General features: G+C 39.6%; 2 protein-coding genes across 2 annotated transcripts; one reads left to right on the forward strand and one right to left on the reverse strand.

Moving 5' to 3' along the window:
* The first annotated feature begins 636 nt into the window (after positions 1-636).
* LOC103454717 (leucine-rich repeat receptor-like protein kinase PXC1) lies at positions 637-4,783 on the forward strand. The gene is made up of 2 exons (XM_008394317.4): positions 637-2,225; positions 3,891-4,783. Exons 1-2 carry the CDS (start codon positions 851-853, stop codon positions 4,562-4,564), a joined length of 2,049 nt encoding a protein of 682 aa, XP_008392539.3. The 5' UTR covers positions 637-850; the 3' UTR covers positions 4,565-4,783.
* Positions 4,784-4,880: 97 nt separating this feature from the next.
* LOC103454716 (uncharacterized) lies at positions 4,881-8,379 on the reverse strand. Its single transcript, XM_008394316.4, has 7 exons — positions 7,466-8,379; positions 7,244-7,382; positions 7,059-7,112; positions 6,857-6,948; positions 5,924-6,159; positions 5,589-5,759; positions 4,881-5,394 (listed from the first exon to the last, which is right to left on the reverse strand). The coding sequence occupies exons 1-7, from the start codon at positions 8,239-8,241 to the stop codon at positions 5,297-5,299; spliced, it is 1,566 nt and encodes a 521-aa protein (XP_008392538.1). The 5' UTR covers positions 8,242-8,379; the 3' UTR covers positions 4,881-5,296.
* Between the last annotated feature and the right edge of the window lie 16,715 nt (positions 8,380-25,094).

A 25,094-nucleotide genomic window follows, 5' to 3' on the forward strand; every position in this document is an offset into this window, starting at 1 on the left:
CATGCCCTTGGTTGATATGCCAAGCCATGCCATGCCCATGGCGGTGCTTTTGAGTCCTCCTCCTCATTCAACTTTGGTCTATTTGGTCTAGAAAAAGTGAAAAAGTGAAAAAGAAAAAGCCACCCTGCTCCCTTTACTCATTCCATATGGAAGGAGTGGAGAACGGCAATCATTCACACAACCACGCCCCTTCTCTCTTTTCCCCTCTTTAATCATACTACTCCTATTCCCATCTCTCTCTCTCTCTCAAGAACCCATATTCCCTAATCATATCACTCCCAATTATCAAATAACCAATGTAACAAAATAAAAAAGAAAAAAGAAAACAAGTTCATATCTTTTCCCCACCCCACTTACTCTCTCTAGATCTCCATGTATCTATTCAAATTTAAGGAGTCAGTCCTATAGTCAAGTGCTATTCTTCTTCACTTATAAATAAGGAGTCTTAAATTCGATTATTGCCAAAAATGAATTTGTTTGCTAGTCTATTGTGAGACTAAATCCACCTCATTCTCCTCACCCCACTTACTCTCTCTAGATCTCCATGTCTCTATTCAAATTTAAGGAGTCATTCAATATTATGGTCAAGTGGTATTCTTCTTCACTTATAAATAAGGAGTCTTAAGTTCAATTATTGCCAGAAACGAATTTGTTTGTTAGCCTATTGTAAGACTAAATCTACCTCCTCCTTAGTGTAGATAATATGTATGTTAAAAAAAAGTCGTAGAAAGAGGAGAGTCTCAATCTCACTCACTCTCTTAAGTCTTTAGGCGTACTTTATTTTTTTCAAAAATACAAAACAAACTTCTTATTGTGTGCCTGCCTACTCTTCCCGCCTAAGCAAAAACTCATGAAGAAGAACGATGCGCTGCCTTTCCTCACTTTCTCTCTTCTTCTCTTCGCCTCCAACAACCCCTCACTCTCTTCTCCGCCACCTAATGACACCTGGGCCCTCACCCAATTCCGCCTACAGACCGACACCCACGCCTACCTCCGCTCAAACTGGACCGGCTCCGATGCATGCACCCTCTGCTGGACCGGAGTCCGATGCTCCACCAACGAAGCCCGCGTCGTCGCTCTCTCCCTCCCCTCCCTCAACCTCCGGGGCCCACTTGATTCCCTCGCTTCCCTTGACCAGCTCCGCCTCCTCGACCTCCACAACAACCGCCTCAACGGCACCGTTTCTCCTCTCGTCAACTGCACCAAGCTCAAGCTCCTCTACCTCGCCGGCAACGACCTCTCTGGCGAAATTCCGTCGGAAATATCCTCCCTCCGGCGACTCCTCCGTCTCGACCTCGCCGACAACAACCTCCGGGGACCCTTTCCGGACAATCTCACCCGCCTCACCCGGCTCCTCACGCTCAGGCTCCAGAACAACGCCATCTCCGGTGAAGTCCCCGACCTCTCCACCTCCCTTGCCGACCTCAATGAGCTCAATTTCACTAACAACGAATTGTACGGACGGCTGCCGGAGGGTCTGCTGAAGAAGTTCGGCGACAAAAGCTTTTCCGGGAACGAAGGGCTGTGCGGACTGAGCCCCTTGCCGGCTTGTTCATTCACAGGCACTAGCGATCCGCCCTCGGCGGCTTCATCCGAAACGGTGCTGTCTAATCCCAGCCAATTGCCTCAGACGACGACCCCAAACGAGCCGAGCAAAAAGCAACCGAGGAAGGGGCTGAGCACCGGCGTGATCATCGCGATAGTGATCGTGATTTGCGTGGCGATGCTGGTGGTTGTGTCGTTCCTTATGGTCCACTACTGCGCGAGAGACCGGTGCGGCTCTAGCTCGATGGCTGGGAGCGAAAGCGGGAAGAGAAGGAGCGGGAGCAGCTACGGAGCCGATCAGAAGAGGGTGTACGCCAACAGTGGGGGCGGCGGGGACAGCGACGGGACAAACGCCACCGACAGAAGCAAACTGGTGTTTTTTGACCGGAGGAAGCAGTTTGAGCTGGAGGATTTGCTGCGGGCATCGGCGGAGATGTTGGGGAAAGGAAGCCTGGGGACTGTGTACAAGGCGGTGCTGGACGACGGGAGCACAATGGCGGTGAAGCGGCTCAAGGACGCGAACCCGTGCGAGAGAAAGGAGTTTGAGCAGTACATGGATGTGATTGGGAAGGTGAAGCATCCCAATGTGGTGAGGCTGAGTGCTTATTACTATGCCAAGGAGGAGAAGCTTCTTGTCTATGATTATCTCCCTAATGGAAGCTTGCACTCACTTCTGCATGGTAATATTATTACTGCTTTTTTCATATTTTCAATACTTTGTTGCATTTTTAGGGCTTTGGTACAAAATTCTGAAAAAGGACTCTTTCGGAAATTGCTGAAATTTTCATAAATCAAATATTAATTGATAAACTAATCAAGATTAAATATCGACCACGGCATAACGATTCTAGATTGATGACATAGCGATCAGATATTAACATGATACTTAAAAACTGATAAGTTTAATTGAGATTTAAAAACAGGAAACTTTGGTTCTGGTTCCTGGTTGACAAAAATCTTAGACTGAAACTTCATTAATTTGAATACTTTGATTGTAGGACGAAATGTTAAATTTCAGTATTAATTAAAAAATTTAATGGTAAAATGAATAATTTCTCTTTAAAATCATGCAAAGAGTATTACAAAATAGGGATTTTAATTTTTTTTTCTCAAATTTAACGAAACTTGCGACTTAGTACTACTAGTGGTATTCATTTTCACTTATAACTGAGATGTTTTAGGTTCGATTCTTGCCAAAGGCGAATTTGAACCACATTGTTGCTAGCCTATTGTGAGGCTTAGCCCACTCTCCCACCCCCTTAATCTCAAAAATATCGTTAAAAAAAATGAAACCTTATTAATTTGAATACTTTGATTAGATTTTTTTATTAATTTTTAAATAAAATGTTTTGTTCTTATTTTTAAATATGGATGCATTGTAAATTAAGAAAGAGTACATTTTACTACAAACCGTAGATACATTATAGAGAATAAAAGTGAATAGATTTTACATTAGAAAATGGCGTACATTTTACACACACAAAAAAGGGTACATTTAACCTATAGCAATGTGGTACATTTGAAAAATGTACATTATGAATATATGAATGGGTACAAATAAAAGATTAAAAAAATTATGGGTACAAATAAAAGTTAAAAGGGAAATTGGTATAGACTAAAAAATATAGTTACAAATTAAACAAGATGGTTACAAATGAAAAAAGGGAGTTTTAACGAAAAGCCTACTATATTGTTCATTTTAACGAAAAATCACATTTTTACAGTGAAAAGTCAAACCTGATACTATTCACTTTACCCTTTATTTTTTCCTTACCATTAAAAGTTAAAGTTTTCAAGCCCTTTCATTAGTTTTGCTATGAAAAAATGGGTACAAATTAATTAAATATACTATATATAATATTTTAAACACTAAATAGATATAATGAAAAAGGTTAAATAATTTTTAATTATATAATTTTAAAATGTTACAAGTAAATATTTATCATTGAAATAATAGTAGAACTTGATGCCAACTAAACAGAAAATAAAATGAGAACTAAATCGTGGTGTGTGTGTATATATAACTTATTGTTTGTGTAATATTTCATAGTTTAATGTCTTATTAGAAGTTCACAACTAGTTTTATTTGTGCATATTCATCTATTTTATTTAAACACACTAAATCCTCTCTTTACATCCCTGAATATTGATTCTCGACGACTGTGCAAATTCCAGTTGAGAATGACTTACATAATACGAATACATCGTCACGATGGCATTCTGTGTCAAATGAAATAAAGATGTGTAAATTTTTATCCACATGTCATTATTTCATACACATGACGTCATAAAAAGGGCATTTGTGTTTGATTGTTGATGATCTTATTTTTTTGGATGTAATTTAGGGAATCGGGGTCCGGGTAGAATTCCATTGGATTGGACTACAAGGATCAGCTTGGTGTTGGGTGCGGCTCGTGGGCTTGCCAGGATTCATGAGGTGTTCAGCTCTGCAAAAGTACCGCATGGCAATGTCAAATCTTCCAACGTCCTTCTGGACAAGAATGGCGTCGCTTGCATTTCCGACTTCGGCCTGTCTCTGCTTCTCAACCCGGTTCACGCCATCGCAAGATTGGGAGGATACCGAGCTCCCGAGCAGGCGGAGGTCAAGAGACTATCTCAGACGGCGGATGTGTACAGCTTTGGAGTCTTGCTGCTGGAGGTTCTAACGGGGAGAGCTCCGTCCCAGTACCCTTCTCCGGCCCGTCCCCGTGTGGAAGAGGAGGAGGAGGCGGTGGACCTTCCGAAATGGGTGAGGTCCGTGGTGAAGGAGGAGTGGACTGGGGAGGTGTTTGATCAAGAACTTCTGAGGTACAAGAACATTGAGGAGGAGCTTGTGGCAATGCTCCATGTGGGATTGGCTTGTGTTGTGCCTCAGCCCGAAAAGAGGCCTACAATGGTTGAAGTAACTAAGATGATTGAGGACATCCGAGTCGAGAGATCTCCTCTCGGAGAAGACTACGATGATTCCCGCAATTCACTTTCGCCTTCTCTCGCCACCACCGAAGACGGGCTGGTCTGATTGACAACACCGTTCCCTTGTTTCTGCATCGTCATCATCCTCGATTTTCATGTGCATTCTCTCGCTGAGAATCTCTGCTGCCACTTTTGCTTATTCTCAACCCTTATTTTTGTGTAGTTATGGTCTCGGGAATGCTTTCAATCTGTAGACCTGCACCTGTGCCTTGGGACGTGAATGATCGATCACATTAACTAGTATTACTCAATTTTAACTCTACAAGTGAACACAGAATCTCACAAGTAAGATTTTCATGCATTCAAAAGTTGATAGAAAGTGATTATTTAGCAATATAAAGCAAATGCAGGAAGTTCCGAGATGCATTCAAAAGATTCAATACGACTTTAGACAGAAATGTAACAACAATTTCACTCTGTCGTGACTCCAAACCATATTTTTCTATTCACACCTCTATTAATACAAACTAACCAGTAAAAATGTTAATAGTCGTCTGCATCAACGATCTTCGTCCAAGTAATGATACCATTTACAAAACAACACAAAAGACACTGGCACCGCCATTAACATGCATAACTTAGACACCAGTTATAAGCTTTACTCTACCTTCTCATGAATCAGGGTGGCAAATGATATATGCGAGGATATGCAGCCAAGTCTCAGCGATCAGAGCTGTAAAAGCCACCGATTTTTCTAAATGGGGTCTGTTGAAATTAACTTGACAGTTATCTGAGGTAAGTAGACCTAGTAATACAACAGCTCAGAGTTCTATAAATATTAGCTAATCCTTCCAGTTTGATCTATCAGGGTACCAACTTGTTCTCCGCATAGCGCCTTCGATATATTTCCCGGCTCTAACAGATTAAAGACCACAACTGCACATAAAAATGCAAATTGATTACTATTGAAGTTCAATCCCATGTACAGAATAAAAGGCACCATCCAATTCATTTGATGAGACAGATTCCGAGAGCAAGTCTTGTTACACGTTGACCAAAATATAATGACTCAATTTCCCGACTATTGTTCACAACCTAACAGAAATGCAAGAACACCAAAATACACTTACCAGGAAACCTGTGTTCTTCGCAGAAGTTCAGGGCCATCGAGTCCATGGAGGTGGCGCCTCTTGTGACCAACTCCCTAAAAGAGATGTGCTCAAATGTAAAATTATTGTCTTGAGAGTTGCAGTCATAGACACCATCTACATTGGTACCCTTGAGTACTGCCTCTGCATTAACTGAGAACTTACGAGTGTCACAAAATTTTGTATAAAGTCCAAAAGATGCAGGTGGAGACCATGCATGTATTGTGTGTGCGTGTAAGCAAAAGTAGAACAGTTCTGGGTGATTTCACAGAATGTAAAACGTTTAAAGGAAGTGTTAATGATCGCAGAACCCATACTCTCCAAAGCTTGTAATGCTGCAGCTGTGTCGGTGGAAAAGATGGGATTTCCCGTGCCAGCACCAATCCCAGCAAAAATTACAACTCTGCCTTTTTCAAGATGCCGGATGGCCCGCTGCCTGTTGTATGGTTCAGCAACCTCATGCATTGAAAATGCAGTTTGAACACGTGTCTGAACTCCCATCTTCTCCAATGCTGACTGGAGCAATACGGAATTCATTACAGTGGCCATCATTCTGGTAAACATCACAGTCACCTCGTATGAGTATTGTAAATACATTATCGGATTATCCAGCAATTTATAATTAACAAAACCATCAGAAAGTGGAGATAGAGCAGAGAGGCCCAAGCTTCTACAATCACAGCGGATATAAAAAAAAAGAGTTGTATCTAGAACTTTTAGTGGAACATGCATGGCGTTCACATAAAACAGTTGAGATTAATGGGTCTTCACTAAGAGGTCACTCATCTTATTCATGATAACAATGAGTTGGGCTCTAAACTAAAACAAAAAAATGGTCATTTGATATTGCATTTTCAGTTGCTCTTATCATATGGATCCAAAGATTTATTCTAGTCCTTTACGAACAAGAAAATGAGGAAGCAGATCCCATCAAACAATTTCAGGAAATTTAGTACTGTTTCAAAGGATCGCTATTTTGTACATCTAGTTTACAGCCCCGAACAAGGCCGACAAAAAAAAAAATCATTTTAGAATATAAGAAACATAAGATGAGGGCCAATCTATATTGGACATGCTTCCACCGGAAATGCAATGATCATGTCAGTATTCAAGGCATATATACCCAGTTTGTAGTTGTATCCGGTAGTTCTATTTAAGCTGTTGCAGATACCACAAATCCTATGTAAAAGGCGGTATGATTCACAAATGCAAAGATGAGGTTATATAGCAAGATCAGCAATGATATTTACCCAATCTGGTACGCAGTACTTCTATCTAACCCTGTCGCCGTCACCCATGCATCTCCACAAAAGAAGTTGCGACCTCCAACAACAATTGCCACCTTTTACACCCAGCAAGAAACAAAACCAAATGTTGCAGATCAAACCAAAACCGACAGCTAAAAACACATTACTACAGTCAACAGACGACCATATAAATATCAACGCATACCTCCACGCCATTGCGACATGCCAACGCAACCTCCCTCGCAATCAGCATTGCCAGCTGCCCAACAACAAAACACGCAATGAAACTTGCTCGCAAGAAGCAAACACATTCAGCCAAATACTATTCACAGGCTAAGATGATCAGAAATTGAATGATATAAATCAATGGATTTGCATAGATGGCCGAACCTTTGAGTCGACATTGTTTGGAGCAGCACCAGCAAGAGCAGCACCACTGATTTTGAAGACCACTCTCCGCCATTTGATAGTCGGAGCTGATTTCACCTTGTTCATCTGACCTACAGGACTCGACACCACCATTCCATATCTGCTCAAAAACAACACAACACTAGCAATTGAGCAACCAATTGCAGCAATAATCTAACAAAAATGCAGCACATGAATCCAAACCTCTTCGATTGCCGTGGTGTGTTACCCGAAGAAGAAACACCTTTATCGTCATCGGAGGAGGCCTTTGCCGCCACTGAATTGCCGACGATCTGCTCCATCTTCTGGAACCAAGGCCAGTGACTCGCCGAAACGCCGCCGCTGCTCATCCTGTGCCTCTCAAGCTTGTACCTCTTCTTCAAGTTATCGACCTTGTTCTTGCACTGCTCGATGCTCTTCCTCTGCCTCTCACACTTCTCGCTCACGATCGCCGCCACCTCCTCCCAATCTCTGCCTCTCAGATTTCCCCGATTCAGCTGCGTGAGCTTGTCCAGGTAGGCATCCAGGAGGCACAATATCGCCGTGTCGCTCCACTCCTCTCGGTCCTTCCTGTAATCTCCGCTCGCAGACGCCAAGGCTTTCGATTTCTTGTAACTGTACGGAGCCCCTCCCCCGCCGCCGCCGTCTCTGTGCTCATCGGAGTGGTCCTTTCTCTTCTCGCCCGCGCCGGTGACGATGGCGGTCTGATCGGTGCCTCTATCGAACGGATTCGAGCAGAACGCGGCAGCGGCTGCATTTTCGTAGTCGTCTCCGTCGTCGGCATGGTCTTCTCCGTCGTTGACCTTATCCTTGAGTGCAGGCTGCGATGGTGGCGCGTGGACTGGGGGAGTTCGCGTCGGGAAGCGGTGAGGAGGCTCGTAGGGCTGGTGGATGTGGTGGGAGGTTGGCGCGTGAGGGAGATGATGGTTAGGGTTAGAGTCGTCACCGAGGAGAGAGAAGTCGTCGTCACAGGAGGCCATTAGAGGAGCGACGTTAGGGTTAGAGGGGTTGGCGGAACGACGACGTTAGAGATGGCGGGGTGGGACGTTGGGGCGGAGTGAGAGAGAAACACGAGGTTGATTAACGGAACGGCTGAGCCGTGATGTGTGTAGGATGGGGCCGTGACGGCTTTGTGACGGTCCCGTTAAATCATAAGGGCTAAATAGTTCGTCGAATTGAATTGGAACGTGGGTGGGACCCGGACTGATGTGGATGGCTAATTGGCTATTGGTTCGTTTCATCTTTTGCTTTTGCGTTTCGCAAATGGCTCGTCACGGTTTTGGACGGTCAAGACCGTTAGCTGGAAGTATTGACTATTGAGAAGCCGCTACTTCAAGAAATTTTTAGTTATGACAGAAAAACGAATGATATACTATGTGTTTTTATATAAGTAGTGAAAAAATTTAATTTTTAAGTAATTAATCTTTTAACACACATAATTCACCATTTATATAGGGACACGTAGTGTACCACTTTTTGTGACCGTCACAAAAATCTCTCTTTTATATATATACATACTAGCCTCTTCGCAGACACTAACGTGTGTGCGAGATGCATTTTTGCATCACGGACGCTACGCATCTCAAAGATGTGTTGTTTTAGATATTCTTATATTTCTTAAGTGATTATTTTATAAATTGTAGGTCTGTGTCCGTCACAACAATTTCTTATTATTTTCAATCATCTAACTTAGTCTTTTTGCACCCGCCCATTGTACAGAAAAAATGAATTTTATGAATTGCACATTAACCGTTCCATATTTTTTTTGCTTGCTTATTATTATGGTGGGTTCTGTGGTCAAGCTTCCTCTTCATGTTTGTAGCATAGTCATGTGCGAGCCGGTGCAACTGTTTATTCTCTTGCTTGAGCCCTCTAATCTCCTGTTTGAGACTCATCACTTCAGCCGCCAATGATTCAACTTGGCGGGTTCGAGCAAATAGGCGTTGGGCCATATTAGACACAGAACCTGCACACTGAACACTGAGAGCCAGCGAATCCTTAACAGCTAACTCATCAGACCGTTTGGAAAGTAGTCTGTTATCTTTGGGAGTGAGAAGGTTCCTGGCCACCACCGCGGCGGTCATATCATTCTTCATCACGGAATCCCCAATGGTAAGAGGACCAGTAGGGGAGACGAAGGATGGGCGCCATATGTTGTCTGGAGAAGGCGGGGCTGCCTCTTCAACAAGGTTCAAGTCAAAACGACGGTCGGAGGGGCCAGACATTTTCAAAGGTGTTGAAGAGAGAAGAGGTCGGACAAATCAAGATCTTAGAAGTGCAAGAATGAAGCTTCTACTGGTGGAGATTCAAGTGTGCTTTGGAACTTAATGCTAGCCCCTAAAAAAATCTGCACTCGACGGAGCTTCAGAAATCGAAGAGGCGCCTGCTCAGAAATCGAAGAGGCGTTTGCTTTCTCAAAAGCTGGGCTGCTTAGAGATCACGAGGGTTGATCTCAAAAATCGAAGAGGCGTTTGCTTTCTCAAAAGTTGGGCTGCTCAAAGACCTCGAAGGCTGATCTCAGAAATCGAAGAGGCGCTCGCTTTCTCAAAAGCTGGGCTCCCCAAAGACCACGAGGGCCGATCTCAGAAATCGAAGAGGCACCTACTTTTCCAGCCTTGTCAGCACCTGTCACACGCACACTCAGCTTTGCGGAAATTATGGGCATTCTGTCAAAGACTTCTGGGGAAGTAGAAAACACATGAATCTTACTGTTCAATCACCCACTTCCCACACGCAACAATAGCTCATGGGTACCACAGATAACTTTGCCAAAGTTCTCTGCCAAAGTTGAGCACGTGAAGCTTGCAGCTCCCACTACATCGCTCTGACCAAGAAGGGTAAAAGAATAGCAAAGAAACAACACTAACAAAGTTTAGACCCATAAATTTTGAAGGTCTAGCTACCATATTATTACCCACAAGGGTAAAGGAACAGTACCACTGCTGGATAATTGGAAAGTCCCTGTGTGTCAACCTCTGTACTTCGTGGCAAGGTAGACTAGCAAACATGCTCAACCTTTACTCACATTCGAGAAAACACTCCCAATAAGATTGCTTGCTCCAAAATCGAAGAGGCACCGTCCTCCGAATCTCGAGAGCCAGACTCCCAACATGACTACTTTCTTAAAAATCGAAGAGAGGGTAAAGGAACAGTACCATTGCTGGATAATTGGAAAGTCCCTGTGTGTCAACCTCTGTGCTTCGTGGCAAGGTAGACTAGCAAACATGCCCAACCTTTACTCACATTCGAGAAAACACTCCCAACAAGATTGCTTGCTCCAAAATCGAAGAGGCACCGCCCTCCGAATCTCGAGAGCCAGACTCCAAACATGATTACTTTCTCAAAAATCGAAGAGACACTGCTCCCCGAATCTTCGAGAGCCAAACCCCCAGCATGATTGCTTTCTCAAAAATCGATGAGGCACCTACTTTTCTAGCCTTGTCAGCACCTGTCACACGCACACTCAGCTTTGCAGAAATTATGGGCATTCTGTCGAAGACTTCTGGTGAAGTAGAAAACACATGAATCTTACTGTTCAATCACCCACTTCCCACACGCAACAATAGCTCATGGGTACCACAGATAACTTTGCCAAAGTTCTCTGCCAAAGTTGAGCACGTGAAGCTTGCAGCTCCCACTACATCGCTCTGACCAAGAAAGGTAAAAGAATAGCAAAGAAACAGCACTAACAAAGTTTAGACACATAAATTTTGAAGGTCTAGCTACCATATTATTACCCACAAGGGTAAAGGAACAGTAGCACTGCTGGATAATTGGAAAGTCCCTGTTTGTCAACCTCTGTGCTTCGTGGCAAGGTAGACTAGCAAACATGCCCAACCTTTACTCACATTCGAGAAAACACTCCCAACAAGATTGCTTGCTCCAAAATCGAAGAGACACCGTCCTCCGAATCTCGAGAGCCAGACTCCCAACATGACTACTTTCTCAAAATCGAAGAGAGGGTAAAAGAACAGTACCATTGTTGGATAATTGGAAAGTCCCTGTGTGTCAACCTTTGTGCTTCGTGGCAAGGTAGACTAGCAAACATGCCCAACCTTTACTCACATTCGAGACAACACTCCCAACAAGATTGCTTGCTCCAAAATCGAAGAGGCACCGCCCTCCGAATCTCGAGAGCCAGACTCCCAACATGATTACTTTCTCAAAAATCGAAGAGACACTACTCTCCGAATCTCGAGAGCCAGACCCCCAGCATGATTGCTTTCTCAAAAATCGAAGAGGCATCGTTCTCCGAATCTCGAGAGCCAGATACCACAGACCACTTTTTCAAAGTGCTCTGACAGAGTTAAAACATGTGAAACTGGCAGCTCCCACTACCGTGCTATGACCAAGCAGGGTAAATGAATAGCATTACTACTTGTTAGGGAGACTCCTATATATGTTGACCTCCATCCCCAACAGACAGGCAGACCTGCAAAAATGCTCAACCCTTCATCATATCTGAGAGGGCACTCCCAACGAAGCCTTTCGAAATATTCAGCTTTCTTTCCCCCCGATAATACCTCTGCAAACAAGCTATACTAGAGCAAGAATATCTCATATCATCAGGGTTAAAAGCAAGAGTATCCCATATCATGCTTTTTCCCTGTCTTTTCCTTTGGCCTTGTTTTTACCTGCAAGACAAGGAGAAAGAGAGCAATCAGTCAGCACTTGGAATCAAGCTTCCAGCCAGGAACTGACTGCCTGGAACCCCTTACCTGATTACTTACCTGGCATTGCTCTCGAGTACTCATCTTCAACATCTTATGTTTCCAGGGAAGATTCCGCATCTGCTTGAGGAACAGATAGGGCAAGTGCGAAGGATACAAGGAAGCATGTGGAGACAAGCGTAACAGCACACGTGCCGATACATCCATTACTCTGTCAAAAGCAAAAGTATCCCATATCAACAGGGTGGAACGTACTCTAGATTTGATGGACTTGTTTTGACCCTCAAATTCTTCAGTCGGCCTTATACTCTGGAGGAAACCAGAAAACCCTCCAGCTCAGTTCAAGAATAAGCCTGTGGAAAGTTACTTCTTCAAAAGCAAAAGTATCTCATATCATCTCTTCTCATTTTTCTTCTCTTTATCCTTCATGCTGCTGCAAGATGGGGAGAAGGTGAACAATCAGTCGGAGCTCTGATTGCTTACCTTGTCTGTCACCTCTTTCAGCATACCCCCTAGCTCGGCGACTTGGGGGACTCCTACTACATGGTTTGTATCGCGCTTGACCAAGCTTGAAACTACAAATAAGCTTCAAGTGAAATTGATACATTACCTTGTGCATCTCCACCAGTTAAAGATACCACCCCTGGATGGAGGAAGAGTACTTCCAGAGAAGATGCCACATCTACCTATGAGACAGATAAGGCAAGTCAAGACGACACCACACTCCGATACTTAGAAGTTTCGTGATTACGAGATCATTCTCCCACAATATTTCCTAATGTCATTTGTACTAAATCATTCACTTGTACTCACTAAAGGAGAACTTGAACCTATGTACTTGTGTAAACCCTTCACAATTAATGAGAACTCTTCTATTCCGTGGACGTAGCCAATCTGGGTGAACCACGTACATCTTGTGTTTGCTTTCCTATCTCTATCCATTTATATACTTATCCACACTAATGACCGGAGCAATCTAGCGAAGATCACAAAAAGCGACCGTTTTCGCTACCTAGGATCTATCTTGCAAGAGAACGGAGAATTAGATGGAGATCTCAACCATAGAATACGAGCTGGATGGATGAAGTGTAAGAATGCATCCGGCGTGTTGTGTGACCGTCGTAGGCCACTGAAGCTCAAGGGAAAATTTTATAGGACGGCAATAAGGCCAGCGATGTTGTATGGCACAGAATGTTGGGCGGTGAAGTATCAACACGTACACAAAATGGGTGTAGCGGAGATGAGGATGCTTCGTGGGATGTGTGGGCACACGAGAAAGGATAAAATTGGGAATGAGGATATCCGAGGTAAAGTAGGAGTAGCCGAAATTGTAGGAAAGATGAGAGAAAATCGGCTCCGGTGATTTGGACATGTGCAAAGAAGGCCGAATGACGCTCCGGTTCGAAGATGTGACTACGGGACAGAGGTTCAGGGCCGAAGGGGTAGAGGAAGATCTAGGAAAACTTTGGAAGAGACTCTAAGAAAAGACTTAGAGTACTTGGATCTAACGGAGGACATGATACAAAACCGAGCGCAATGGCGTTCTAGGATTCATATAGCCGACCCCACTTAGTGGGAAAATGCTTTGTTGTTGTTGTTGTTGTTGCTTATTATTATGGTGTCATTTTTTTTTGTTTGGCTGATAGAATTTGGTTTCACTAACTAAACTATGCTTGGTTATTATTATCACTTTGGTAATTATTGATTAACAAAAAAAAAATTAAGTTAATCATTGTAGTTAGAATTCTCTTATATCCATCAGTATCATTTTACCCATATATATTGTACAGGAAGAAAATCAAGAGTTAGGTTCCTTAAAATCAAGAGTTGGGTTCCTTAGTCAATAAGGGATTAAAAATGGTGGATTTCATTTTCGTTTACTGTGATAATGATGTTATCCTTATGCATGCCATATTGTCATGTTGCCATGTTCGTTGAAGAATTTAGCAGCCTATATTCCATCCAATTTGCACATATGTGAGTAATCTCTCATACAATTTTTACTATTTTTCCTTTAAAACAACAATGAAGATGAAATGGGAAAACAAAAACTATTAAAAAAATATGAAAATATGACATGTAATTTCATTTCTAAATACATGCTGATAACATTTAATGTCCTTAAATCAAAAATTTCAGATTCATAAGTTTTCAGTCAAAGTTATAGGCTAGCTAGGGATGAACTCCTAATAAATGAAGCAAAGCAAAATATGGACAACATGTACATATGTAAACATAGCGTCTACTTGTGAAATCAAAGTCATGTTTGCCACCTATTTGCTTGCACTTGATGCTTTAGATTTTCATGGTTAATCTGCAAGCAATGAAATAAAATAAGAAGTCTAACTATAATGCACAATCCCAAATATAAAGGTTGTAAGCAATTTAACCTAAATATCTTTAACTTTGACAAATTTCTCATGGCAATACTTTTCCTCCAGTTACTTTTAGAATGCTGAAAGATAAATGATTTGTCAAGTTTGAGGTAACAAATTGTAATTATGTTTATAAAATTAAATAGTAAGAAATGTTACCTTAATCGTGTACTTCAACCTTTTGATGTGAAAAATAAGTTAACACACAAATTAAACCCTCTTTTTGACAATTGTAGTATAGATGTAAGTAGGGTATCGTTCTAGGCCGGGGATTAGGAGGGCTTGCTAATAACCTCTCACTTGACTCAAAAATATAAGAAGAAGCTTAAAAACACAAAAGTAGGCTTTAAAACACTAAACTAGACTCAAAGAGTTCAAAACAAACTTAAGCACACTTTGATACAAGAAAATAAATGGGGGGTATTGGTTTTGGTTGTGATTGAGATAAAAAGTAAAACTAAATATATGGTTGATGGATTAGCTAGAGATCCATTCTTCACACATGACACACTTGAACATGAATTGATTTTCAGTTGCTTTTCGATAAGCTATTAATACTCAATGCCCCAAATTAACCGTGAATTGCACTAATTAACCCTCAGTTTTTCCACAAGTTATTGGGTTGGATGATTGCATACGACAACCCAAAACATTCCCTACAAGTTCCCTACATGAGTTGCATAATAGAGATACAAGCAAGAATCATTAAGTTCTATGAAAAACATAAGCATTGACGAGACACTCGTTACTATGATTTGCATGAAACTTATGCCAAGAATTTACTTAACGTGATTGTGACTAGCAACCTTCACTACTTGTGAATATAAGTTCATAACGATTAGGTGAAACTCCCTTATATTCTAGCGTCAAATTCATGCATGAAAATTAAGCGTGCACTCTCAACCAACATACACAAATCAGTTTTTATACGAACGGATAAGTAAATTGAATTCACAACTTATAAATCACAACTGAAGGTAATCAATTCATATTACAAATATATTCATGGTTTCGAATTAACCTCTAGCCAAAATAAATTTAATTACACATTATTAAAACAGAAATAAAATAGAAATTTAGAAAGATTAAACCGAAAGAAGGTGATCTGCTGCGTTCGTGCCCGTGTGAACTGCGCCTCGCTGGCGCCCTCTCCTTTCCTGCAACTTCCCCTCTGAGCTTCTTTCCTTTCTCGTTTCTGCCTGGCAAGTCCCTGACTTGCTTCCCTTCTTTTCTTCTCCGCAAGCTGCCCCGTGGCAGCCCGTGTCTCTCCCCAGTTCCCGTCAGTCAAGGCTCAAGCTGCCAAATGGCAGCCTCTGCTCTCCTCTTGGTTTCTCACACTGCCAAAGCAGCGTCCTCCATTCTATCTCTCCCCATTCTCCCTGCTATCTGCTGCCAAAGGCAGCTTATTTCGTTCCCCCCACTGCCAAGGCTGCAAGGTCTTGTTTATTCTTTTCTCTCCCGAGGCTAATGCCTCACCCACCACACTAATGTTGCAAGTGCAGTTTTTTTATTCCTTCTGTGCCTTTCACCTACCACACTCTGCAAAGCTTTTTATTATTTTTCTCTTTTCTGATCCCCAAGTGCTCCTTTTCTTCCTCACACCTCCAGCTCGAAAAGCACCTGCATGCATATTTACTATATCAAAAGTAGAGAACAACGTGTGTGTGTCTATTTATATGTGTGTGTATGCATAACAAAATATAAAACTTGGATCAATTACTTATTTTAAACTAAAGGTGGAAGGGATAAGAATTAATACTTAAACTAAAACAAATCTTACTTTTTGACGAATTTATTATTTAAAACTCATTTGTGCCATTTTTATTTTCTTTGCATAACAAATCTTATAAACACAAAAATAACGTAAATAGTTCAAAAATATAAGGAATTAACTAAGAAAAGACGAGTGAATTTGAAGTAATAATATATATAAATATGATCCGATCAAATACCCCCATACTTAGCTTTTGCTAGTCCTCGAGCAAAACAAAGAAAACATGAAAAAGTACTAACATGAAAAACATTAGTTTCCCCCTATGTGACCCTCATAGAATTTCATTCGAGAAAACAAATCATCAAGAACCATAGCTAGCACCAACAAACTAATCCAAGTTCATCTTCCTTATTCAAATATTAGCAGTAATCTTTGAATCATCCTTGAAGTGTAGTGTGTGAGATAGCCATGCTAATGCAATTTCAAGTTTTTATTTTTAAAATCATCATATGCAAACTAGCGACCTTCTCACAGGATATGCACTCAATCACACATGTGTTTAGTTTTAATGTGTTTCGCTCAAAGAAACAAATGTGAAATTTCTACCATAAGCTTGCATAAAGATCACTTCTCCACAGTCATAATTGCAAAACTTAAATCAAGAGGACTTTTATTGGATATAATGAGGCTTAGGGATAGGGTTATTGAAACGAAAGAATAGGAAAACACAAGTTCCAAGCTACATTGCAAGCAATTCTTTTGTTTAGATTTATAAGAACTCAAGCTCTCCAACGATTCTTCTGATACCTCCAATCACACCCTTAAACTGAAACTTTAAAAACTTTTTATTTTCTTTTTATACAATCTTTTTTTTTTTTTTTTTTTTTTTAAATACAAACATGAAATACCCCCACACTTATTCTTTTGCCAAACACCTTCAAAGTACCTCACAAACATTTCTCATAAGACAATCTCGCATTGCTCGCTTGGAAAGGGTAAGGAAAAAATGTTTCAGGTATAAAGGTAGACATATATGGTGGTAAGAAATAAAAGGCTCAACATACACGGCTCAAATTGGCAATCTAATGATATTATTTTTATTTGGGAAACATGGTTATTTGGGCCATAGTGGTAAACCTAATGCCTCTATCATTTCCAAGTTCATGCAATCAATGATAAACATTTCGAAAGATCGTTACGCAAGTTCTAGAGATGTATCTCACATAAGTTCATCACACATGAAAGAATAGGAGTGTATGAAAAATGCACACACTTTCAATCGGCTCAAAAACTCACATAGGATGAATATGGTCACTAAATTCACATATGACGCTTTAATTCATACTTTAGTTTCACATTAACAAGGCTATGTGCATTTGGTTTTTCAAAGATGGTCAAACATATACAAAACTAACAAGAGAATTAGGAATTTCACAAAACACATGTTAACTAAGTTCTTGATGATCATGGTTCAAATTTGATCCAATTATATCATTGGGTCGGGAAACTAACAAAAATCTAATTCAAAACAATAAGGGAAACAAGACAATATTTTTGGATTTTTAAATTTTCCGATTTTTTTATTTTTTATTTTTTTTATTTTATATATATATATATATATATATATATATATTTTTTTTTTTTTTAAAGAAAACAAAAAAAAACAACAACACATAAACAAATGAAATTCTAGAGATGTCTACCCCCACACTTAAACTGGACATTGTCCCCAATGTCAGAAAACACTATAATGCAAATAAAAATAAAATAAATAAATAATAAGAAACAAAATAAAGCAATTGGACTGAAAACTTCCCTAGTTTGCAGTAAAATCAAGCGATGACCCTCCAAGCTAAAATTCTGCAATCAACTTCAAGGGTGGAAAGAACCAAAAGTTCCTGCAAAGAAAAGAAATAATTCAGTTAAGTAACGCAAGAAAATTAATTAAAAAAAATTGCAAACGAAAAATTGAAAATTACGATAAAAGATAATGAATAAAACTAATAAGTAATCATTGGTCGTGCTTGTTGACTTTCCACAGCTTTCCTCTTGAACAGGGTGACACTTAGCTTTTCACTTGCAAGTGATGATTTTATGCTATTGTACTGCGAGGCTTTGCTCTTTGGCGAAGGTGCCCTCCAAATGTTGTTGAAGCTTCTCGAGTTCTTCAACTCGGACTCCTTGTGCTGGTTTGATTGTACGAGCTTTCTTCTCTGCTTGTTTCCTCTGCATGGCGGGCAGGCACAAGGTAGCTGTTTTGGTCTGATTCTTTCTTCAATCTTTCCAAGTGCCCACCTCTTGCTTTCTTTCTCCTTCCCTAGCTGAGGATGAATTGGCAAATTGTCTCCCCATGCTTCGAGGTCTCATTTTCACCTCCCTTACTTGTCCCCCAAGTAGATGTGGTAAACAAAACGGAAGCATAAGATGAAGAAGATGAGTACTCGAGAGCAAGGCTAGGTAAGCAATCAGGAAGGGGTTCCAGGCAGTTGGCTCCAGATCGGAAGATTGATACCAAATGCTGGCTGATTGCTCTCTTTCTCCTTGTCGGAAAACAAAGACAAGGAGAAGGACATGGAGAAAGCATGATATGAGATACTCTTGCTTTCAATCTTTATGATATGAAATACTTTTGCTTTGAATGGGTTGTTCGCAAGAGTATCCCAAGGAATGAGGAACACTGAGTAACTTAGGAGGATTCTTTTGGAATGCATTCTCGGAGATGAAGAAGTTTTGAGTGAGGCTACTTTGCAATGAAGTTTAACATTTAAAGAATTTTCTTAATGGCTGGTAGAGGTACTGTTCAATTAACCCAGGGTTACCGACACGAGTAGAAGAACAGTGCAACGTGCTTTCCCACTTCACCATAATTTTTTTTTTTTGACCAGCTATTCGTGATTTCCGCAAAGCAGATTCTTCATTGATATCTGGAATCGGCGCATCGAGCTCTGAGCATCGTCGATTGTAGAGGTAGCATGTGACACGTGCGGATAAATCAGGAAAAGAAGATTTGCCCGTGGGTTGAAGCCCAGCTTTTGAGAAAGCTAGCGTGTCTTTGACTGTTGAATTTCCCTCTTTGATTTCTGAATTGGTGCTTCGACAAACTGCCCGTGATTTCCGCAAAGCTACCGGTTGCATGTGACGAGTGACAACACGTCTGGACAAATTGATCTTTTGAAATCCGGGGTTCGGCTCGTGGTTTCTGAGCAAGCCCAGCCTTTAAGAAATGAAACGCCTCTTTTGAGAAAAGAATCCGACTTTTGAGAAAGGAAACTCCTCTTTTGAGAAAAGAATCAGGCGTTTGAGAACGGAGCCCCGACTCTTCGATTTGCGAGAGGACGCCTCTTCAATTTCTGAGGAGCGCCTCTTTGATTTCTTCTTTTTATAGAGGCGTTAATTTTGTTCCACAACACACTTGAGCTCCCTCCTGTAAACACTCCCTTCTTGCACTTGTTTAATCTTGATCTGTCCGACTCTCTTCTTTCTTCACCACCTCTGAAAAATGTCTGGCCCTTCCGATCGTCGTTTTGACTTAAACCTTGGTGAAGAGGCAGCTCCGCCTTCACCAGACAACATATGGTGCCCATCCTTCATATCTCCTACCGGTCCTCTTACCGTGGGGGATTCGATGATAAAAAATGACATGACCGCTGCGGTGGTGGCCCGGAACCTTGTCACTCCCAGAGATAACAGACTGCTCGCTAGACGGTCTGATGAATTGGCGGTTAAGGAGTCTCTGGCTCTTAGCGTGCAGTGTGCGAGTTCTGTGTCCAACATGGCCCAACGCCTATATGCTCGAACACGTCATGTTGAGTCGTTGGTGGCTGAAATACAGAGTCTCAAACAAGAGATTAAAGGGCTCAAGCATGAGAATAAAGAATTGCACAAGCTCGCACACAGCTATGCCACCAGCATGAAGAGGAAGATTGACCAGATGCAGGACACCGATGGTCAAATTTTACTTGATCATCGGAGGTTTGTGGGTTTGTTCCAACAACATCTGCCTTCGTCTTCTGGAGCGGCACCGCGTAGTGAAGCTCCAACTGATCAACCTCTGCCGCCTCCTCCTTCTGTGGCCCCGCCGACTGCTGAAGCCCCGCCTACTACTGAAGCACCACCCGACCAATGAATACTATTAGTTTACATCATTGTAAAATATTTGTACTTTTTTTTTTTAATTTTTAATTTTTTTTTTAATTTTTTTTATGTATTTTTTTTTCATTAATTTTAAATTTTATCTTTTTTTTTTTTTTTTTTTTTTTATATATGTAAATTAATGTAAAGAGACTTTGGTTAACCTTCCCCCACACTTAAACTAAATAACACAAACTCACAGAAATCAACCAAATAACACAACTAACTAAACAAAACAAAATGAAAGCAGTAAAGATAAGGGTGGAAGAATGCAAAGCTGATTGGGTTAGTGATTCCAAAGTCTCCCTTCGTTGAATGCTTGGGTTGCCTCCCAAGAAGCGCTTGATTTAACGTCTTTAGCCGGACGCATCTTTCCTTTAAATTTTCCTCGGCTCCATTTGAACCTAAAATCAAAGAAAGAAAAATAAATCAAATATCAAAAGTAAAATACACAAACACCAATATAAACATAAACAAAAACAAAAATAAAAGGATTAGCAAAGTTGCTAATCCCCGGCAACGGCGCCAAAATTTGATGTGAAAAATAAGTTAACACACAAATTAAACCCTCTTTTTGACAATTGTAGTATAGATGTAAGTAGGGTATCGTTCTAGGCCAGGGATTAGGAGGGCTTGCTAATAACCTCTCACTTGACTCAAAAATATAAGAAGAAACTTAAAAACACAAAAGTAGGCTTTAAAACACTAAACTAGACTCAAAGAGTTCAAAACAAACTTAAGCACACTTTGATACAAGAAAATAAATGGGGGGTATTGGTTTTGGTTGTGATTGAGATAAAAAGTAAAACTAAATATATGGTTGATGGATTAGCTAGAGATCCATTCTTCACACATGACACACTTGAACATGAATTGATTTTCAGTTGCTTTTCGATAAGCTATTAATACTCAATGCCCCAAATTAACCGTGAATTGCACTAATTAACCCTCAGTTTTTCCACAAGTTATTGGGTTGGATGATTGCATACGACAACCCAAAACATTCCCTACAAGTTCCCTACATGAGTTGCATAATAGAGATACAAGCAAGAATCATTAAGTTCTATGAAAAACATAAGCATTGACGAGACACTCGTTACTATGATTTGCATGAAACTTATGCCAAGAATTTACTTAACGTGATTGTGACTAGCAACCTTCACTACTTGTGAATATAAGTTCATAACGATTAGGTGAAACTCCCTTATATTCTAGCGTCAAATTCATGCATGAAAATTAAGCGTGCACTCTCAACCAACATACACAAATCAGTTTTTATACGAACGGATAAGTAAATTGAATTCACAACTTATAAATCACAACTGATGGTAATCAATTCATATTACAAATATATTCATGGTTTCGAATTAACCTCTAGCCAAAATAAATTTAATTACACATTATTAAAACAGAAATAAAATAGAAATTTAGAAAGATTAAACCGAAAGAAGGTGATCTGCTGCGTTCGTGCCCGTGTGAACTGCGCCTCGCTGGCGCCCTCTCCTTTCCTGCAGCTTCCCCTCTGAACTTCTTTCCTTTCTCGTTTCTGCCTGGCAAGTCCCTGACTTGCTTCCCTTCTTTTCTTCTCCGCACGCTGCCCCGTGGCAGCCCGTGTCTCTCCCCAGTTCCCGTCAGTCAAGGTTCAAGCTGCCAAATGGCAGCCTCTGCTCTCCTCTTGGTTTCTCACGCTGCCAAAGCAGCGTCCTCCCTTCTATCTCTCCCCATTCTCCCTGCTATCTGCTGCCAAAGGCAGCTTATTTCGTTCCCCCCACTGCCAAGGCTGCAAGGTCTTGTTTATTCTTTTCTCTCCCGAGGCTAATGCCTCACCCACCACACTAATGCTGCAAGTGCAGTTTTTTTATTCCTTCTGTGCCTTTCACCTACCACACTCTGCAAAGCTTTTTATTATTTTTCTCTTTTCTGATCCCCAAGTGCTCATTTTCTTCCTCACACCTCCAGCTCGAAAAGCACCTGCATGCATATTTACTATATCAAAAGTAGAGAACAACGTGTGTGTGTCTATTTATATGTGTGTGTATGCATAACAAAATATAAAACTTGGATCAATTACTTATTTTAAACTAAAGGTGGAAGGGATAAGAATTAATACTTAAACTAAAACAAATCTTACTTTTTGACAAATTTATTATTTAAAACTCATTTGTGCCATTTTTATTTTCTTTGCATAACAAATCCTATAAACACAAAAATAACGTAAATAGTTCAAAAATATAAGGAATTAACTAAGAAAAGACGAGTGAATTTGAAGTAAAAATATATATAAATATGATCCGATCACCTTTGTACTTTGAGACGGGTGTGATGCTTGTAAAACTGACAAAAAATGCAATTTTATTTCTATTTGAAAATTGAATGCAATTTGAATTTATAGTATACTTCCGTATGAAAATAAGAGAAGACTTACGATATTTATAAAAGTTGTTTTGGTCACTATTAATCTTTTTCCTGCACCCATAATTTTTTTTTTTTATAATTTGTAATTTTTTTTAATTTTATAATATGAGATAATTAATCTGTAGAATGATATAGAGAATGCTATTAAAAATAAATAAGTAATAAATGGTGTTGTACCTAATTTGTTGGACTTTATTTCAAATACGTATGATGTGAGTAGTTGTTGAAGATTTTAATTCTTCTGCAACATTTTTCATGCGCTATATCTATATATTGAAGGTATATATAATATTATAATTTATTGTAACAAATTTAATGAAGAATTTAGAATACATAATGCTCATGCTTCTTCTTTTTCCACTCTTTGAGAATCAGTTGGCTTAGATCAGTAGTTTTTATTATGACAGATATCTCCTAACCAGGTGTAAAAATAGAGACACGTTTATTTGGGATCTTATCAATAGGTAGTTCATTCTTCATTTTTTGTGGGTATTCTTGTAAATATCCTGAGAATGAAAACAATTATTTTTTTTTAAATTAACATAGCACACGCATAGCACATTAAGATAATCAAAATTGAAACTCATAATCTGACCAAAATTTAAAAAACGCACAACAAAGATTTCAAAGGAAGAAGTAAAAAAAAACTAAAATTGAGAAGCACTAAAAATTGGTTTCAATTTGATGTCCTTCCTTTAGCTTTTGGTTTGTAAAAACACAGGGTATTTCTAAAAAATTAGGCCAAAGTAGGTTCTTGAAGCCAAGTACAAATGCTAAATTTGTGCCAATTTAAGTGGCGTGCAAATTTTGGCTTTTAATTTAATACAAATTCATTTTAGGTCAAGCCATGAAAACAACATGATTTTTTTCAATTAATGGTTGTTTACAAATTGTCACTTTAGGTGGAAAGAAAAAAAAGTTGTGTGTTTTTGTACACCTAACGCTAGAGTGCAATGAAACACAAAATAGGCGAGGAAATCATTCATCATATAAGAAAGAACTTCGTACAGAAGTAGGACCATCCAAATAAGATTTCAGGCAAAGAGAATGGTGATACATGAAATACATAGTTATTTTGATTGTATGTAGGAATGATGGATATGTATTCATCCATAAAAAAAATGAAAAAAATGAGAAAAGTACCAACTAACAGAACCGAAGGGAGCTAATGTATTTACCCTCTATTCTTTATTTGTCTCTCTTCTTTCTGTTGCATTTATGTTGGCGTCTTCAATCACATCATACAATCTCAGTTTCCTATTGAGAAAAAACGGAGGCATATATATCATCTTATCCTTAAAATACTACAAAATACAGTTCACTACATATTTGATTCTCTTTGAAAACTTTATTTTGCCAAAATCTGCTAAAGATGAGTTGATTAAAGGGAGTTTTAACGAAAAACTCGGTACTGTTCACTTTAACGAAAAACCACATTTTTACACTAAAAAGTCAAACCTGGTATTATTCACTTTACTCTTTATATTGTCCTTATCATTAAAACTCAAAGTTTTCAAGCCCTTTTCATTAGTTTTCCTTTGATTAAAACTATAATTTGTTCTATTTTTGTAGACATGTATGTTGAGTTGGTTTGATTGGGGATTCTAGTTATTGGCTGGAATTTGATTGTAGAATTGTTGGATAAGATCTAAGTCTTAATGATAAATGTATCACACATCTGTTTTTAACGATAATAAGGATCATGAGGCTCTCTTAATGTAGTGTTATGAGGAAAACGGTAAAGATAACTAAGTTTATGAGGATAGATATAGAATAAATATTCATAGAAAAGATACCTTAATGATGTTCACGTTCTTATGTCAAAAAACAAAATCCATTGAAATAAAAATTAAAAAAAAAAAATTTACAAAAGGGATGGCAAAAAAATTATTGATGAGGGACTGAATGTAGATGAGACCTCACCTTTAACTCTTGAAGATCAATGTTATCAACGTGGGTGTCAAGAAGAGGAAGATAGTAGTTTCATTTACTATAAAAACGAAGAAACAGAGCATTAACAAACAAACGCATGAATCTCAAAGGAAATTGGTAAGAAATAATCCCAATTGAGAAATTAATCATAAACCATAGATGAAAGTTCAAAAACTCAACAATGATTTTGAACAGAACCTTGAGTACCTACATTGTTTTATAACGAATTCAACCGAATCTTGAAACAAAAGAAAGAAAGTAGAGAACCCAGTTGAGGAAAAACCTTAGAGAATCATGTGGTAACCTTGAGCCTCTTACTGTAATATTAAGATGATAAACATGCTATAATTTGTCTGAACCAAAATTCCTTTTCAATCCTTCTTTTATTGAGAGGATTTAAAAATCCCCATGTTCTAAAATTTCATAATCTCTAATCACTGAAGAATTACACTATTAGTGAATAAATTTGAAGTTAAGCTTTAAATTTGTATATATAAAACTTTAAGAAGAACAATCGCAACTCACATGGCCGTGGGGATTTCCAGATTGCTCCCAATAGATTGTGTGGATATTTGAAACCTTAAGAAATTGGGAAC

Source organism: Malus domestica, chromosome 14 (assembly GCF_042453785.1).
Source record: "Malus domestica chromosome 14, GDT2T_hap1".
In the NCBI taxonomy this organism is placed as follows: Eukaryota; Viridiplantae; Streptophyta; class Magnoliopsida; order Rosales; family Rosaceae; genus Malus; species Malus domestica.

Coding starts and splice junctions, on each gene's coding strand:
- LOC103454716 (XM_008394316.4), bottom strand. CDS start 8,241: ATGGCCTCCTGTGACGACGACTTCTCTCTCCTCGGTGACGACTCTAAC. Junction 5,760..5,923: donor AGCATTACAAGCTTTGGAGA/GTATGGGTTCTG, acceptor GTAAGTTCTCAG/TTAATGCAGAGGCAGTACTC. Junction 5,395..5,588: donor CGAAGAACACAGGTTTCCTG/GTAAGTGTATTT, acceptor TTTTATGTGCAG/TTGTGGTCTTTAATCTGTTA.
- LOC103454717 (XM_008394317.4), top strand. CDS start 851: ATGAAGAAGAACGATGCGCTGCCTTTCCTCACTTTCTCTCTTCTTCTC. Junction 2,226..3,890: donor CTTGCACTCACTTCTGCATG/GTAATATTATTA, acceptor GATGTAATTTAG/GGAATCGGGGTCCGGGTAGA.